The 13,402-nt window shown below is 41.1% G+C and overlaps 1 protein-coding gene across 1 annotated transcript in view; it reads right to left on the bottom strand.

The window, feature by feature from the left end:
• Positions 1 to 13,402, bottom strand: part of DLG5 (discs large MAGUK scaffold protein 5) — a 271,602-nt gene that overhangs the window by 48,600 nt on the left and 209,600 nt on the right. Inside the window, exons 15-18 of the mRNA XM_019502360.1 lie at positions 12,449 to 12,541; positions 10,548 to 11,567; positions 7,790 to 7,928; positions 2,161 to 2,305 (exon numbers count right to left, since the gene is read on the bottom strand). Coding sequence (XP_019357905.1) covers positions 2,161 to 2,305; positions 7,790 to 7,928; positions 10,548 to 11,567; positions 12,449 to 12,541 — 1,397 coding nt within the window. The remainder of the gene's footprint in view (positions 1 to 2,160; positions 2,306 to 7,789; positions 7,929 to 10,547; positions 11,568 to 12,448; positions 12,542 to 13,402) is intronic.

The raw sequence follows: 13,402 nt of genomic DNA, 5'->3' as shown, positions 1-13,402 counted from the left end.
AGAAACTGAGCATTCTCCACCCCAGAATTATGTGTAGCTTGATTATTAGGGTACTTTCTCAGAGGTTGTAGATGTGGCTCTAAATTCCCTGACAGATGGGATCCTGGGTTTACCAAATCCTAAGCACGTACTCTAATGCCTAAACTACTGAATAAAAGGGGACAGCTCCACAGTCCACCAAGGGCCCCTCTACACATTACAGGTATCGCGCAATTAACTGGCTAACTGTGCAATTACCTTGAGAACAGCTACATGTGCAAAACAGCCATAACACCATAAAAAGCTCCAACTAGCTATGAAGTTAGACCTCAAAAATGTGTACTAACTTTATAGCTGGTTGCTATCGAGCTTTAATTTGCATGTGTAACAGGGTCTCCCCTGTGGCTTGGGTCCCCATCAGCTGATAGCTGCTGTTATACCCAAGGCTGGGGGTCCATGAAACCCCCAGGCCCACAGAGGGCTCTTGGTCCCAACTGCGCCTCACCCACAGCAGAGACTGAGTCCTGAAGCTGTTAGGGCTGTAGGGGTTGTGCCTCATGCACAGCTGAGACCCAGAGCCCCATCTGCTGTGCAGCAGAAGCCCAGAATCAGGCTCCCCCTATCCCAGCAATAAGGCACAATTGGATCTGATGCAGAATACCGTAATTGCACCTCCTGACATGCACATGTGGTATGGCAGAAACTGCAATTGTGTGCATCATGCCTTTACATGCATGTGTAGAGGAGACCCAACAGTTACTTGCCTCTATCTCCTCTTTCCTTAGTTTTCTTAAGTGCTCCAAGGCAAACTGTATTTTGTATGGACAAAATGAAATTTTGTGGGTTTTGATTTTTGTTTTGGCAAAGAGAAGACAGGAGAAAAAATTGAATTCCATTCAATTTTAAAAATAATATACAAAAAAATTAAATTATTTGCACAGTTAACAATACCTCAGTCAGCAATACAAAGAAACCTAACCCTGAGCAGTAAGATCCAAGTCAATGAATTCCATTTGCTTTGGTTCTAGGCTGGTTCAGCTCTCTATCACTCTTCAAACAACTACTTAATATAGAATATCCGCTAGGTTTATAATGCAATGCAAGCTTAAAAGGGTTAAGATTTGGACATCTATGCTATGAGTAACATTTCCCAAAAAGCACACAGCAAAAATCTTTTTAAATTCAATTTGTTTTGTTTTAAAAAGAAGAGTGTGCAAATCAGTCCCAGACAATAAACACTTAAGATGTCCTGATCTAGCATCTGAAAAGCTTTTGCCAATGTGAATGCCCTGTTTAAGTAGCATATTATTGTACTCAAAGGCAGCAACCTCCAAAGGCTATTTTTATTAGGATCTTGGATTATGTATATTATGATGAAATATTTAATGAAAAACAAATGTACAATAGATTACTACAAAGATGGGTCTCTGTAATCCTATGACAGATACTTCTATAGAAGGTAAATAGATTCACAGTTCAAAACATATAACCAATTTTCATCTGCACTCATATCTTCTTAAGCTTTATCAAGAAACTCTTATTCTTTTAAAATGCAATATTTTACCAGGAAGATTATTGAAAATTATGTAAGTATTTGCAGAATATACATACTGCAACATATCACATTCATTTATTAATTGGAGAAGTGAGAGTTTGGTTTTATTTCTGGGTTTGCCAATGTCACAGCAGAGGTGACCTTAAACAAATCAACAGTAATAATAATTAATATCTGTACACATTTATAATGTATAATCTTTATATAACACAACCTATTCAGGAGACTAACTATACTAAGTTCATAAATCTAATAAATAAATATGAACAGTAAACAGTTTTGAGCTAATAAAAGAAAAAAACAGTTAGAATTTCAAATCCAGGTAATTTTTAAATGATTAATTTCAAAGTTATGATATGCGTTTTCTATAGAGTTTGCAGGCTCCTGCAAAGAAAATCTGGTCATTTTTAGAAAAAAAATATTTTCCTGACAAAGGTATAGGTCTGTGGAGACCACAGAAACCTTATCAAGGAAGGGGCAAAATGCAATGTTTGTAAAAGTACTTTGACAATCTAAAAACACTATGCTGTACTACTATGGCAGTGCCTGGCAAGAAAAAGTTGCATCTTAATTTGTTGTCAAATGCAAAGAAAAGAAATCAAAGTTACAGGGTTTTGAATTCATACCTGGGATGCAGATGCTGATGGCAGATTTGGCTGGCAACAGATGGACAATTGTTAGTATGAACTCTATGGCTCCAAGCAGTATAAATGGGATTTCTCATGACAGCAGTTACTGCGGGACATGGTGCCAAACTTCTTGGTACAGTACCTTTTTTAATACAAACAAAAGTCTGGTGTGAGTTTTCTCTGCTAAATTCTAATCAAATACTCTAGGCATAGTCAAGAATGGGCAAAAGACACTTGCCTGAAACACGTATATGGTCTAGAAGTAGGAAGCGAGATTCATAACTCCTAGGCTTAAGCCATTAAGTACTTTATTGAACAGTCCAGAACGTATTTGCCAACATAAAAATATTCTCTTTTTCCTCCATCATGAAAATGTCAACCATTTGCATAAACAACAATAATGCCGTACTTCTAAGTAAATAATTACAAGTAGATAAGGTGGCAGATTTTAGTGGAACAAACGAAGAACTGATCGAATTTATAATCATTCTTCTTTCATCCACAGGGCTTAAACCAGGGGCAGGCAAAATGTGGCCCACCAAGCCATTCTCACTGGCCTGCAGGGTCCCTAAAAAATTTAGAAAATTAATATTTATCTGTTCCTGGCTGCCTGTCATGTGGCCCTTGATGGCTTGCCAAAACCCAGTAAGTGGTCCTCTGCCCGAAATAATTGCCAACACTCCCACTTCTGTTATGTCCTTTAGCCTTAGAGTATAAATATTCACAGCACTGTGAAGTTGCTACTTATATGTAGATCTCATTATTTAAGTCTTTTTCATTTAAGAACATTCACACTTTAGTATTGTATAAAATGCTGTCTGATAAATTTTCTAGGGATGCACTCTTTGGGCTGATACTGATTCAATTTCCGATACATAGCCTGGCAGCTTGAAGAGCATCTGGTAAGTCTATTGCGGTGGAAGGGGCATGGGGGTGGGGGGAGATCGAGGACCCTGAGGTGAGAGAGGGAATGGAGCTGAGCCAGGTGCTGCCCAGCCAAGCTGGGGCAGGGAGCCAGATGGAGCTGCAGCTTATGGTGGGGGGCTCCCACCCAGCCTGGTTAGCATGCCTTTGGATAGGATGGTATGGCTCCTGTTACTACCTGCAGCTCCTGTTCAAGGCATGCACTAGCGGGGCAGGCTAGGCCTGACCAGGTTGGGTCAGGCTGGGCCCATCCTTCACGAGGGTGAGGTGGCGAAGCACAGCCACAGGTCTGTGCTGACAGTAGGCCATGGCCCTCATGCCCCCACACCCCACCCCTCTCCTGTAAACCCCACATTCCCCACCTACCTACACATCCCGTGCCCCCCACATCCCCCTACACCTACCCACATCCCCCTACACCTACCCACACCCCACGCCCTCCCACATCCACCTATACACAGCACATCCTCCCCACCCCCCTCCTGCCAACCCCAGATCTCACCGTCACACACCCAGCATGCCCAGCTGCCAGGCAGGACAGGAGCTGTGGCTGCAGGAGCAGCTGTCCCCACATCCTAGTTAATTAAGTGGTCAGGGGAAGCACTAATTTTTCTAAGATAAGAAAGCCAAAGCAAACATCAAACCATACAGGTATTTAGGATTTATTTTATTATGATGATAGGCATACTAGTAGGCTTACAAATTGCTTTAATATTGTAAATATATCAGTAAAACATTGCCCAACTGATCTAGTGGTCTTTTGTTTTAATTGTGGAAGAACATGGATTTTGGGGTTATTTAAAGAGTGAATTTGGGATTTGTTTATCAGAGTATTTGCAGTTTTTAAGTAGGAAACATCAAGATTCCTGCTAGTGAGACAAGTGGCAGGACCCAGGCAGAGGCGTCTGCTCAGGGCTGGCACCCGGGACCCAGCTAGATAGCAAATGGGGTGGCTGACCTCCTGGCCAGCTGGGGCCAGGAGGTCATGCTTTGACAGTTCAAAGCAGGCCACCACACTGAAAACATCTTCCAGGCAATAGCTGCCCAAATGGCAGGGTGGGTATACACATGGCAGCAGTGCCACACAAAGGCCAACGTGGCCAACTGACAACTGGCCCAGAGATGCAGACAGCTCTGCTGTTGTGCCCATACTACAGACCAGTGCAGTCCCCATCCAGGTCTGGCAGATATACACATATGGGGCTGCAGGTCCAAGAAGGCAGAGACTGTTGCAGGTGGCAACACATCACAGCCAGGCAGCAGCCCCCACTGCCAGACTGCTGCAGTGGGTAGAGGGTACACAGGCCACTGTAGGTCAAGGCTGCTGCAGCGGTTCAGCTGGAATGGGGGGCTAGTGTCCCCATAGGGCAACTGGCTGGGCCTCAGAAGCTCCTGAGAGCAAGTAGCCCTAAGCTGCTCACCAGGGCAGGTTTTTATACTGCTGGGGCCAGCACAGATGCTGGCCTCAGGCTCTAGCTCCCCCTAGCTGAAGATCCCGGAGGAGCTGGGCAGGTTCAGTCTGCCCCAAGTGGCACAACTTGCCCCACACCAAAGCGGATGTTCTGGCACGTGTGCTGATGCAAAGATTTCTGGCACAACTTTGTGCCTGTCCTACCTGAGCTGCTGCAAGTGCACATGCCTTATGTGTAGATGCACCCTTACTGTCCAGTTTAGTGGCCCATTCATTAGACTATAGTACCCAATCTTCTGGCCTTGCACAGGGTTTGTCCATGTGCCAGATCCCACATGGTGTTAGTTCATGGGTGTGCCACCCAGCCTGGATTCAGCTGTATGCCATCCTGATCTGAGCCCATGCGCCTGAATCCAGCCACACACAGGACTGACCTGACCATGTACTGAGTGATTTAGCACTCAGGGTCATGTTGTCCAGCCCACTATGGGTCCAGAAATTTGCCAGCAGGAGAACAGCAGTTAACACTGCCACCGCTCCCCCATTGCCAGGCTTCTGGACCCATGAGGAGCCCCTGCAGGCTGGACCGGGTCTGAGGGCCAGAGGTTGAGTACTTCTGCATTAGATTTCACTAAGAATCAACATCTTGTGAAGAATAAATAACTTCAGTTCAAAAGTTTGATCTCTCAAAGGGATTTTCCAGGTCTCTGGTTATATGTAAGCAGTACTATTTTTGCTACTTCTATGTTTATGCCTGCTTTATGGTTCAGAAACATGGGACTACATATGCTAGACACATCAGAAGACTGAACAACTTCCATATTAGATGGCTGCACAGGATCCTAAAAATAAAGTGGAAAGACAAAATGCAAAACACAGAGGTACTGGAGTGCACAGGACTGACACATTTAGAAATCACTATCAAGAAAAGATGGTTGTCACAGCTCAGCCATGTCAGAAGAATGGGAGGAGAGTCTATCCCCAAGAATATTTTGTACAGCGAGATTCACTGGCTGTAGAAATCAGGGTCACTCTGTATGGTGTTACCAAGTTATGTGCAAAAATTATATTAAGTCATTCAATGTAGAAAGCTGGGAGGAGTGGGCAGAATCCCGTCCAACAGAATCCCGAGGGAACATCTGGCACTGGGTGCAGCTCTACATGAAGTGGCTTTGATCCAGAGGATGGAAGCAAAGTGAGAAAGAAGGAAGCAGCATGCTGTAAACTTCACCTCCAACTCGGACAACGCATGGATTTGTGAAACTTGTAACAAGCTGTGTCACTCTTTGGCTTGTCGGCCACACAAGGATTCATCAGGCACCTGACTAGACTTCTTACACGTACACCATGGTCTAAAGAATCAATGGTTACCTGTAGATATTTTGGGGAAAAAAGAATGGCAAAATAGTATCTTGGGCAAGGTGCAACCAAATGCCATAAAAACACTTTGTCCAGATGGAAGATCAAATATGACAAGGCTTGAAGCTTTCCACTGCTTCAGATACATAAATAGCCAGCTTTAACAGAACCTCAATGGTTAGAAAGCAGAAGACTTAAAAGGTGGTAAGGGGTTATTAAAAATGTGCTCAGAAACACCTTTAATTATCAGGTAGAGTTGGTGTTTCAATGTAGACATTACTAAAGATGCTTGGATAGATTTAGAGATCATGCTTTCCACACATCTGCTGAAAGTGTTAAATGTTAAAGGTTGAACTTCTATGGAATACATGTCAGGTCTAGTTTAGACCATCAGAAGGAACCCCAAGATATCCACAAAAAAAGTGTAAGGTCAATATACTGTTTATCACGACAAGCAATGAAGATATTTCAGATTCCTATATAACCCCAAAACTTCTATGAAGTTTTATAGTCAAAATAACCTTATCCTTGAACAACAGGCCCAATGCTAGTAGCCGTGCTGTAATTCTGAAGCAAGTCAAATGTGTGTGTGGGAACAGCCCTCTAAAATCAACTGTTACTGAAAGGCTAAATGACATGTTTAGTGACATATTTATCAACTGCAAACAAGCATCACACCTTGTCCAATTTATAGTAGTAAGTCTGGCCACTTGACTATGTTTTGACCCTGCTTAGCACAGGTCAGGTCAAAAGCATATTTTCCAGAGCAAAGTTCAGTTCTATTGACAGCATGTTTGTTCTGCTGGAACTCAAGTCTCTGAATGTGTTCTGGTTTTCCTGTTTATTTTGATCACTGCATTGGGCAATATGTGGATTTCTTCTCCAATGGCACATCAACACAAACGTGCTTTGGTTCATTTCTTAATTTAGATAGTGTCCAAGGTTTTCAGAAGTTTCACCAATTTTAGGACCTCGGCTTTCAAGACCGAGAAAAGGTTGATTTTTTTCCCCAAATCTCTGTTTCCAAAAGGTCAGAGGAAAACTGATGCCTGTCTTGCAGGCTCACCAACAGGGGTCCAGAGCTTGCCATGAACCTAGGTCCAACAGTTGCAAAATATGTGTTAAAAAAAAAGAATCTGATATACCTGGGAATATCAGACTTTTTTTAAGGTATCTCAAAATACCTTTTGGGCAACCAAATCCAGACCTGACTTTTCTAAGTATCTTGACAATATTTTTTGCCTCATTAGCTTGAACTCCACAAATGATAGGCAGACACTCCAGCGCTCATCAAAAAAAAAATGAACTGGTCATGAGCCCTTAGCCCTTGTTTTTTTGGGGCACCTTAATACAAGATGCATTCCTTTAGAGAGAAGCAGTGAAGTCCAGTGGACTATAAGTCTGATTCATAGTTTGTAAGCTGCATTACTTGGGGCAATATAATTAATCAGTTGGTGCCTCTTTCTCTTCCCCTTTTGCATGCCTTCTCTATTTAGAATTTATTCTATTCACAACAAGGAGCATCTCCTGGGGTATGAACAAACACACATTTTAGTCACTTTTAAAAGGTGAGTTTCTGCTGGGGAATACCAATGCAATTGTTACATCTTTGTATATATTTACGCTATACCTTGAACGATACATCTCTAATTTAGAATGAGTAGGCCCTATTGGAACATAAATAATAACTGTGATTCACTTCAAGAGTCAATGTCAACCAGTAATTTTACATCTGGATAGAGAAAGTGGGTGAAGTGATATTGCCTGTTATGCAGAAGATCACAGTAAATGGGTCCCCTCTTGCCTTAAAATCAATTCATGGATTTATGCTTTGAACACAGAAAGAACATTTCTGACTGCTGTTAAGTAGGTTAAAATCAAGATAAAAGACTTTCAATACAGTCATTACCATTTAAAATTGGTGTTACTAACCTACTGACATGCCTCCAGCATACAAGGAAGAAGGTGCAAAACCATCGCTATGCCTAGTGGAACGTTTTGGCGAATATGGTGCCCACTCCTGGAGGTCTGGAGACAGATGTTCTTCGCTGGCTGGACAGTATTTCTGTACCTGTAAGCAAGAAGCGCATCCCAACCAACCTAGGATTAACATTTTTAGGCAGCAAACTAATTCAAAAAAGTTTTGTATAACTATGGCAGAAATAACAAGTTCTCTAGTTCATAGCACGGTAATGCCTGCTATGTTTTGATTATGTTCTAGTAATATCACTACCCACTTCTTATTTTTCACTGTCTTTACTTTCTAGGTCAAGTTATCTTCATGCTCCTCTCCACCTTCATCTCAGTTTTCATTCACTTCCACAAGGCCCTCTCAGACCACTATTTACATATGTATACAAAGAAACGCCACCATCTCTGGCCATCCAGTCCCAGTCTTGGAGTCTCTCTGTATACATTTCTAACTGTCGTCTTCATATTTACTTCTCCCTTCATAGCTCTGATACATTTAACTTTAAGAACGTTAGAAGATTCCACTGATTCAAGGGACCTGCTTGAATGCTTAAGTTCTGGCACGTGCCCACTGTATCTTGCAAAATGAAAGTCTGTGCTTGCAACTTACGCCTGGCATATAAAGAAAATGCCCTTTAATTCAACTTCTCTGTAAAACATATGGCTCCTAGTAACTGAACATTAACCACCCCTCCCCTCCCCTGCCAAGAATGAGACAGATATATTTAAAATAGAAGCTACTACCCACCCCAGTCAGTGCAGCAGCTGCTGCCAAAACAAGACTGATATTTGGGCCTGAAAGTGACTGGGCAATGAGCCTGCTTTAAGATGCAGAGAGGGCAATTTTTTTTCTGACTGCTTTGGCAAGTCAATTTGAAGAGCTGGTGTGGGTTGTGGAAACAACTAAGTTATCCACTTCACACAGGGTAAGTTAAGGACTCTAATGAGCACTAGATTTTGTTGGCCAATGATGTAATTACAGGAAGACAAGTACAGGTTTCAGTGTACAGCATTCACAGAACTATTTTCAAAAGAAAAAGTTTACAGCATAAAAAGCTGTGAGATATACACACACACGCACACACATACACACAAAGAATACATTCCTAAAAATTACTTATCAGTTAACGTGGCAGGAAAATTTTGTTATATAAAAGGAGAAAATTAAAAACCCACTGACAGACATTCCTAAGACCATACAGTGGTTGCTGTGTCAGCAGCAAACATGCTGTTACTCAAGCATGACTAGTGCTGTTTGTGAACTGTTTCTGCTTCTTTCTGTTTACCTTCATTAAAAATCTTGGGTATGCTCATCACCTCCAGATCAAAGGGTGGGTGCATAAGGTGCACCAACCTAAGGATAACCGCAGGAGATGCTGGGCCTAAAGACAATTCTCTGAGGCATGAAGCCTCCCCTGCTCCTTGACCTAAGCCCACTGATGGGTCACAGGGTCTTCTGACTTGCTGAAGGATCGGGGAAGAGTAAACACACAATACTTGTACAGGCACTTAAGTCCAAGACCCCATGAAATTATAGGATGTGAAGCTAGTTGGAGTCCAGATTTATGTTTAAAAAATATTACCCAACCAGAAAGTTGGAATTTTGGAGATGGAGTGCACACTGTAAGTAAACTAAATTGTTGGGTTTGTAGCAGGATTTAAGTAAATATCCATAAATTAATAAAGATTTTGCATAATATATCTAAAATAAACCCTTATCCTGAGGCAAGCATGAGTATCTCAACTATAAAAGATAGACTTTAGAGAACATACAAACAAGTGAAAAGCAGTAAATTATAACAAAGCCCCCAACCTAAACTTGAGTAAATATAAGTTTATCTACAAATTATTATATGTAGCAAAATCACTGTGAGAAATTTTCAGTATAAAAGGTACTACTATGAATGCAATTCTTAGAAGTATTCTTCCAGAAAACTTACTGAAACCCTGCTGTGAACCTGCAAATTTTGCTTGACTAACAGCATAGAGAAAATTGCACACACTCTTACACCTGTAAAAGTTCAACCCTCTGGTTGGGGGCACTATTCTTTCAATATACAGCAATATTCCAATCATTTTAAAGAATGGGAGGCAAAATTATATTTTTATTGTCAGAAACAAAATCTGTTGGAGCTGTAGTCACTTTTCTGACACCTGTAAGACTACTGGAAAAGTACTGATAACTAGCACTGAAGGCATGACCAAGCTCATCTGGTCTTGCATATTCCCTCCATGTTGGTTGGTGCCAAAAAAGGTATGATATTTTCTGGCTAGAAATGTAAATGTCACATGCGAGAGCCCTTTACATTTCTTATGTTACTATAATAAGAATTACATAACATATGCATAGTTTTTTTGGATTTTGTTAACAACATATTTGAGACAGGACGGAGATATCTAAAATTAGTACTATGAACACCTGCTACCAAAGAACACAAAATCCATGAAGCAACTATCAAACCAGATACTCTTATTATAGGACCATCAAAGATTTTATAATACCAAAGTTCTGAGAACTATTTTTGCATTGCACAATCTAAAAGTCTTCAAGTTTTTATAAGTGACAACTGATTTTAGCTGTTTTAACAAGGCCTGTGTTTTCAGCATGTGCTGAGTGTACGTGCTCTGAAGTGGCATATCAGGCACCCAAAAGCACAAATACCTTATAAAAATACTGAACAAGGTCCCTGCTTACTGCTGCCACATACTGAATTTCTACCTGAAGTGAAGGATTAGGGATGGGCACAGGGGTCATTTTATGCCTCAAAGCAGGAGCAGATTTTGGTCTTGGCCTTTTCATCTCTGGCTCTTCAACTCTTTGAAAACCAATGTCATCTTCACAGGATTTTCTTGAGGACAGATGTGCACAGTCAACTCCCTCCTCCCGGTAATAATGCCCAGCGTTCCTATTGTGCCCCTTGTGAGTGGCAGAATCCTGCTTAAGCGCCAAAGGAACAGGCGCTTGGACAGTAGCTGGACTGGTAGGTGGAGATCCCGTTGTTACAGTAGAGTCTGATGCAGAACTCGTCTGCTGTTTATGTTTAAACTTAATAGAATCACTTCTTTTGGGAGGTGTTGGAGGAGTTGACCCAACTTCCATTTTTGAGGGCTGAGGTGAATGACCTGACATTTGATTGGGAGACAGATATTCCAATTTGGGAGGAGTCTGTGGTCTTTTGAAAGTGTCAGGATCAAAGATGGATTTCCTTTGTTTTGGCTTTTTATACACAGAGAACTTTTCTGTTTCTACCGTTGAAATGTTTACCATCACTTTGGGCCAAGTACCACCGCTATGCTTAGCTCCATGTCCTTTGTCTAATGTGGTCTCAACCACAATGCAGTCAGCTCCTGTAGGCTCAAATGGCAACCTTCTGTTCTCCAAGTCAACAATTGCATAGCCTCGCTCCCCATATGCATCTGGATTAAAGGAACTGAGACTATGCTCTGAATTACTGTGGCAACCGTGCACCATGCTCCTGTGAGAGTCTGCTCGTAAAGCACTACTGGAAAAGGGCTTGTGATCACAAAACGAACCACTACCCTGGTCACTCTGGTCCTTCTTGCCATCCAGGATTTCTGGACTGAAAATGTCTGTCTGCGTTGAACTGTTGAGTTTCAGATTTCTTTTATTTTGAACTTGTATCTCTGATGTATGAACCCTACCATTTGATATTTTCTCTGAATCTTTCAGGTTTTCAAATATGTTTTGACCACTCCAAGATGAGCTCTGAGGAAAAACCTGGGAAGAGAAAAACATTTAATCATGTTACTGTTACAGCACATTTTTATTTTTACATTGAGCATCCTCAGCCCTCTCTAATTTACACTAAAATAAATACAAACTAAATGAAGGAGGAAAAAACCCTTTAATTTTGTAAGAAATAATCATAGAAAGTCAGCATGGTGTGCTAGACAAGGCACTCACCTGGGAATCAGGAAACATGGGTTCTAGTTCTACCAGTGACTTACTGATTCGTCCCAGAGAAATCGGCTTTCAAGAACTTCCTTTCCATGTTTCGTCAATATTGTCTATTTAGTGCTTATAATCTACAAGCTTCCTTAGACAAGAATTGTTACTGTGTGAATGTGATGCACATCACACATGTTGGGGTCAACAGGAATGACCACAAGGAATAATGATCTATACTGAGAACTGTGCAGAACAAACATTTATGGACATCACGGACAGAATCCATATGCCTTAGGTTTACCCTAATCTGGAAGGGGACCCTCTCTCTACAGGGCAAGAGGAAAATTTTGTTTCCATGTCCATTCAGCCACTGGACTTCCTGAAACTTTTAATGCTGACAACAAGGAAGCTAAATTAACATTAACTGTGCTGCAGTTATTTTTAAGTGAACAGCATTTCCTTAGGAATGGGCCCAAGAACAAACAATTTCACATATTGTACGATGGCAAACAGCCTCCTATAGTGTAGTAATTACCAATACTGCTCAATCATAAGTAAATCAGGACAAAGCCATTTCAGTACTGGCTTTTGATGAATTTCCACATCAGTCTATTTCATACTTGCTCTTCCCTCCTCTCTGCACAGTTAGAAAGATCTAAACATCTGGCTATAAACAGAATAAAATCCTGCAACTTCATATTAACACTCACCTTCATCAATGAAAGCGTAAGAGAATCCCTACAGTTTCTTAGCAAAGCTTCACATTCAGTCAGCGATTTATTATCTAGTGCAATGCCATTAATCTGCATAAAAACAAATAAATATTTAGCAAAACAGAGGTAGCAGTCTGTGATCATCTTTCTTTACTTTCTATGTGATGGGGAAAATACTGGGTTATACTAAATAAATCATCAATTAAAGCAGAAAGGAAAATGTCAGTACCCCATTTGGGATTAATTTTCCACATCAGTGAAATCAGTCTTTTCACAGTCACAAAGAATCACCAGAGCTATACTATAAATTGAACTGCAGTTTTGGATTTCCCACTTCACTGTAAATGGAGCTTAACTATGTTGTTGCTCCACTCCGTGTACCTCTACTTCGCCTTATGCAGCTGCACAAATCCAGTACCCTGATATCAGCTCTGAAAATATGTAGCTTTTTATTTAAAAGTTATTTATTGCTCTCCTCTACAGCAGGCCTCAGAATACAGAAGTAGCGCTGAGAAAGAGATGGGATCTAACCAGTTTCTTAAACTTGGTCCAGAGGAGCCATTTCTTCAGTTCAAAAGAAAGACTGAAGGTAAAAGGCAGGCCTCCATGGGATTTCTCAAATCATAGGAGTTCTTGAAGATAATCAAGTATCCAGGTTGTAGCCGAATTGGTCTAGAGGAAAAGGCAATCAGGCCGCGTAGTAGAGATGGTATCTTTTATTAGACCAACAAGATTTTTGCAAAAAAAAATTATTTAATTGCAAGCTTTTGGGCACAAACACCCTTCATCAGACGTTGGAGAAAAGGTTGTAAAAGTTCTCCTGGACAGAAATGAAAGTTCATATTTCATAGGAATCTGAAATATGAACTTTCATTTCTACTCAGAACTTTTACAATCTTTTCTCCAATGCCTGATGATGTGTGTTTGTGCCGGAAAGCTTGCCACTAAATA

The sequence above is a fragment of the Gavialis gangeticus genome, unplaced genomic scaffold (assembly GCF_001723915.1).
Source record: "Gavialis gangeticus isolate Ggan-Ray unplaced genomic scaffold, GavGan_comp1, whole genome shotgun sequence".
NCBI classification, from domain to species: domain Eukaryota; kingdom Metazoa; phylum Chordata; order Crocodylia; family Gavialidae; genus Gavialis; species Gavialis gangeticus.
The sequence above is the reverse complement of the archived record's forward strand: the minus strand, read 5'-3'. Positions and strand labels throughout refer to the sequence as shown.